At 55.3% G+C, this 4,084-nt stretch overlaps 1 protein-coding gene across 1 annotated transcript in view; it reads right to left on the bottom strand.

The window, feature by feature from the left end:
• Nucleotides 1–2,037: 2,037 nt before the first annotated feature.
• The window catches only part of pitpnm3 (PITPNM family member 3), a 97,318-nt gene continuing 95,271 nt past the window's right edge, over nucleotides 2,038–4,084 (bottom strand). The window contains 1 exon segment of the mRNA XM_079733433.1: nucleotides 2,038–3,700. Coding sequence (XP_079589559.1) covers nucleotides 3,362–3,700 — 339 coding nt within the window. The 3' untranslated portion in view covers nucleotides 2,038–3,361.

The raw sequence follows: 4,084 nt of genomic DNA, 5'->3' as shown, positions 1-4,084 counted from the left end.
AGGGACAGAGACAGACAGGTCAGCCTCTGCAGAGAGGAGGAGAGAGACAGAGACAGACAGGTCAGCCTCTGCAGAGAGGAGGAGGAGAGGGACAAAGGCAGACAGGTCAGTCTCTGCAGAGAGGAGGAGAAGAGGGACAGAGACAGACAGGTCAGCCTCTGCAGAGAGGAGAAGGAGAGGGACAGAGACAGACAGGTCAGCCTCTGCAGAGAGGAGGAGAGGGACAGAGACAGACAGGTCAGCCTCTACAGAGAGGAGGAGGAGAGGGACAGAGACAGACAGGTCAGCCTCTACAGAGAGGAGGAGGAGAGGGACAGAGACAGACAGGTCAGCCTCTGCAGAGAAGAGAAGGAGAGGGACAGAGACAGACAGGTCAGCCTCTGCAGAGAGGAGGAGGAGAGGGACAGAGACAGACAGGTCAGCCTCTACAGAGAGGAGGAGGAGAGGGACAGAGACAGACAGGTCAGCCTCTGCAGAGAGGAGGAGAGAGACAGAGACAGACAGGTCAGCCTCTGCAGAGAGGAGGAGGAGAGGGACAAAGGCAGACAGGTCAGTCTCTGCAGAGAGGAGGAGAAGAGGGACAGAGACAGACAGGTCAGCCTCTGCAGCGAGGAGGAGGAGAGGGACAGAGACAGACAGGTCAGCCTCTACAGAGAGGAGGAGGAGAGGGACAGAGACAGACAGGTCAGCCTCTGCAGAGAGGAGGAGAGGGACAAAGGCAGACAGGTCAGCCTCTGCAGAGAGGAGAAGGAGAGGGACAGAGACAGACAGGTCAGCCTCTGCAGAGAAGAGAAGGAGAGGGACAGAGACAGACAGGTCAGCCTCTGCAGAGAGGAGAAGGAGAGGGACAGAGACAGACAGGTCAGCCTCTACAGAGAGGAGGAGGAGAGGGACAAAGGCAGACAGGTCAGCCTCTGCAGAGAGGAGAAGGAGAGGGACAGAGACAGACAGGTCAGCCTCTGCAGAGAAGAGGAGGAGAGGGACAGAGGAAGACAGGTCAGCCTCTGCAGAGAAGAGAAGGAGAGGGACAGAGACAGACAGGTCAGCCTCTGCAGAGAGGAGGAGAGGGACAAAGGCAGACAGGTCAGCCTCTGCAGAGAGGAGAAGGAGAGGGACAGAGACAGACAGGTCAGCCTCTACAGAGAGGAGGAGGAGAGGGACAGAGACAGACAGGTCAGCCTTTGCAGAGAAGAGAAGGAGAGGGACAGAGACAGACAGGTCAGCCTCTGCAGAGGGGAGGAGAGGGACAGAGACAGACAGGTCAGCCTCTGCAGAGAGGAGGAGAGAGACAGAGACAGACAGGTCAGCCGTGCCGCTGCGCTCTCGTCAGAGGGAGACACCGTGTGACCAGCTGATTGCTGTTTGCAGCTGTGCATTAATTACTCTCAGGCAGCCGCAGAGACGGTGGTCCTTTCCTTCACAATCCCCTCGCAATAATTCCCACTTTGGAAACGGAAAGTGTCGCTGTGTGAGTGTGTGTGTGTGTGTGTCTGTGAGTGTGTGAGAGTTTGTGTGTGATGGTGTGCCTGTACGTGTGTGTTTGTATGTGTTTGAGTGTTTCTGTGAGTGTGTGCGTGCATGTGTTAGTTTGTGCTTGATGGCGTGCACGCGCGCGCATGCGTGTGTGTGTGTGTGTGTGTGCATGCGTGCGTGTGTACGTGTGTGTACCTGTGTGTGTGGGTCTGTGTGTGTGTGTGTGTGTGTGTGTGAGTGTGTGTGTGGTGGGGGAATTTAGTTTTAGAGTGTAACAGCGGAGGACATTTTGAATTCTGTCCTCAGAAGAGTTGCTTCTAATAATACTCCCCCCTCGCGCAGGATGGCGTTTGAATATTGATGAGGGGGTGAACTGAACGATGGGCTCTCTCGGTGATCGCTACCTCATTGTTTCGTTGAAACTCTCTCTCTCTCGCCAAGTGTTTTATCTACTCATCTTAATTGATCCTTTCTCTTATTTTTTCCCCTTCTTTCTTATCAATCTTTCTTTCATCCTTCCTTATCATCGTCTCTCGCTCTCTCTCTCTCTCTCTTTCTCTCTCTCTCTCCCTCTCGCTCTCTTTCGCTCTCTCTCTCTCTCTCTCTCTCTCTCTCTCGTCACATGGAATAAATCCAATGCACAATACAAACAACAATAACCATGACAACTACAAAGACAATAACCGCAGCCGGTGTCAGCATGACGTCATGAGGACCCTTCTGCGTGCAGAACAGAAACCCTCTCACACTGAGCAACTAATAAAGGCTAATTAAGTCAGCGCAGAAACAGGCAGCCAGCCCGACGTAGGTCTGAGTCACTGCCGCCCAGCAGGCCATATGGGACGAGGCAGAGGGACTCGAACTACCAACTGTTACGGCCACATTGGCCTTTCAGTTGTTATTGTGTGTGTGCTGCTCGTTTTGTCTGCCTTTGCTCTCGAGGGCCTGCTCCCGCGTGTTCCGGGATGGGGTTCTGCCCGCGCACAGGGCGTTTCCCCGGTAACCGGATAAAAGTGGGCCTGGCCTTCGAGGGACGCGGCGGGAGATCTGCGTTGTGTTTTGCTCTATGACTGTCAAGATCATTTTTATTCCTGCTTTTCACGTAATTAAACTAAGACACGTGGATTGTCTCCTGCCCTGTTCCTTTGTTATGTCTGAGCCGCGTAACACCAACCTCATTCTGAGTCACGGTGTTAGTCACCATTGCATCTTACTTTGGTACGAGGACACGTTTCAGCTGTTATGCTCCTGCTACGGAGATAAGGTTGACCTTGAGGTAGGATTTCACGTGACATGACTTCTAGCTTATTGAAGCCAGACACATATGAAGGGACAGGTGTTTCGTGAGAAAGAGAGATATCATCGGAGCAAAGCGCCTCTGAAGCTCTTGGCATCACACAGGATTTTCCCCTAAGATGAAATCCCTCCTCAGACGTTGCTTAAGCGCCTGGTTTATTCGAGCCTGGTTTATTCGAGCCTGGTTTATTCAAGCCTAGTTTATTCGAGCCTAGTCTGAAGGGACCTCTGTGTAGACACCGGCTGGGTGATGTGCAGTTTTTAAAGGACGGATTAGTTATCCTAATGATTATTGTCGACTAGCGAGTCGTTTAGCGAAGCCCCCTGCAGTGATCCAGATGGGGCTGCACGACGGAGCAGGCAGGGGTTAGAGAGTTGGTGGCGGTGGCCCCTAGCTCCACCACCCTGCAGCTGCAGACAAAGGGGACCAACCCCGGTTAAAGCTGTTGTCCTACTCTGTGACGGCACTCTACAGGGTCTCACCTCAGGAACGGGCTCCCTGGACCCCTCCCACCTCCTGCTCCTCCTCCTCCTCCTCCTCCTCCTCCGTCTCCTCCCGTCTCCCAGACCTCCTCCCTCTCCGGGGTGGACGTCAGGGGGTGGTGTCCCCCCGGTGCATGGAGGCCCGTCCCCACACACCGTGCACCGCTCCTCCTCCTCCTCCTCCTCCCCCCCCCCCGCCGGGGTCCTTGTCCGACTCGGGCTGGCTCTGGGCGCGCTCGGGCTTGGGGTTGGGGGTGCAGGGAGGGTCGGGCTGCTGCACGGACATGGTCCGCCGCAGGTGGGTGCGCTTGCAGAGGAAGTCGGGCTTGGCGGAGAGGCCGAAGGAGCCCTTCCTGAGCACCATGCGCACCGACGACGTCTTCTTGGGCCGCGCCCGGTGGCCGAACTGCAGGGTGGAGAGGTGGGCGGCGTAGCCGTCGCTCAGGAACTGGGGGCGCAGGGGGGGGGGGGGAGAGGTGGTGGGTGGGTGGTACACACACACAGACATACAAACAGATACACGCACGCCCACGCACGGACGGACACGCACACACACAAACACACGCAGGCGTACGTACCCGCAGACGTACAAACACACATGCACACACATACATACAAACATACGCGCACACACCGACAGACATACAAACACACACGTACGCATGTACAAACACACACGCAAATGTGCACACATGCAAGCAAAGGCATGAGAGAGAGAGAGAGAGAGAGAGAGAGAGAGAGACATAGAGAGAGAGAGAGAGAGAGGGAGAGAGAGAGGGAAAGAGAGAGAGGGAGAGAGAGAGTAAGAGAGAGAGAGAGAGAGAGGGAGAGA

This window comes from Pollachius pollachius (genome assembly GCF_949987615.1).
Source record: "Pollachius pollachius genome assembly, chromosome: 3".
In the NCBI taxonomy this organism is placed as follows: Eukaryota; Metazoa; Chordata; class Actinopteri; order Gadiformes; family Gadidae; genus Pollachius; species Pollachius pollachius.
Note: the sequence above shows the minus strand (reverse complement) of the source record. Positions and strands in the feature narration are given on the sequence as shown.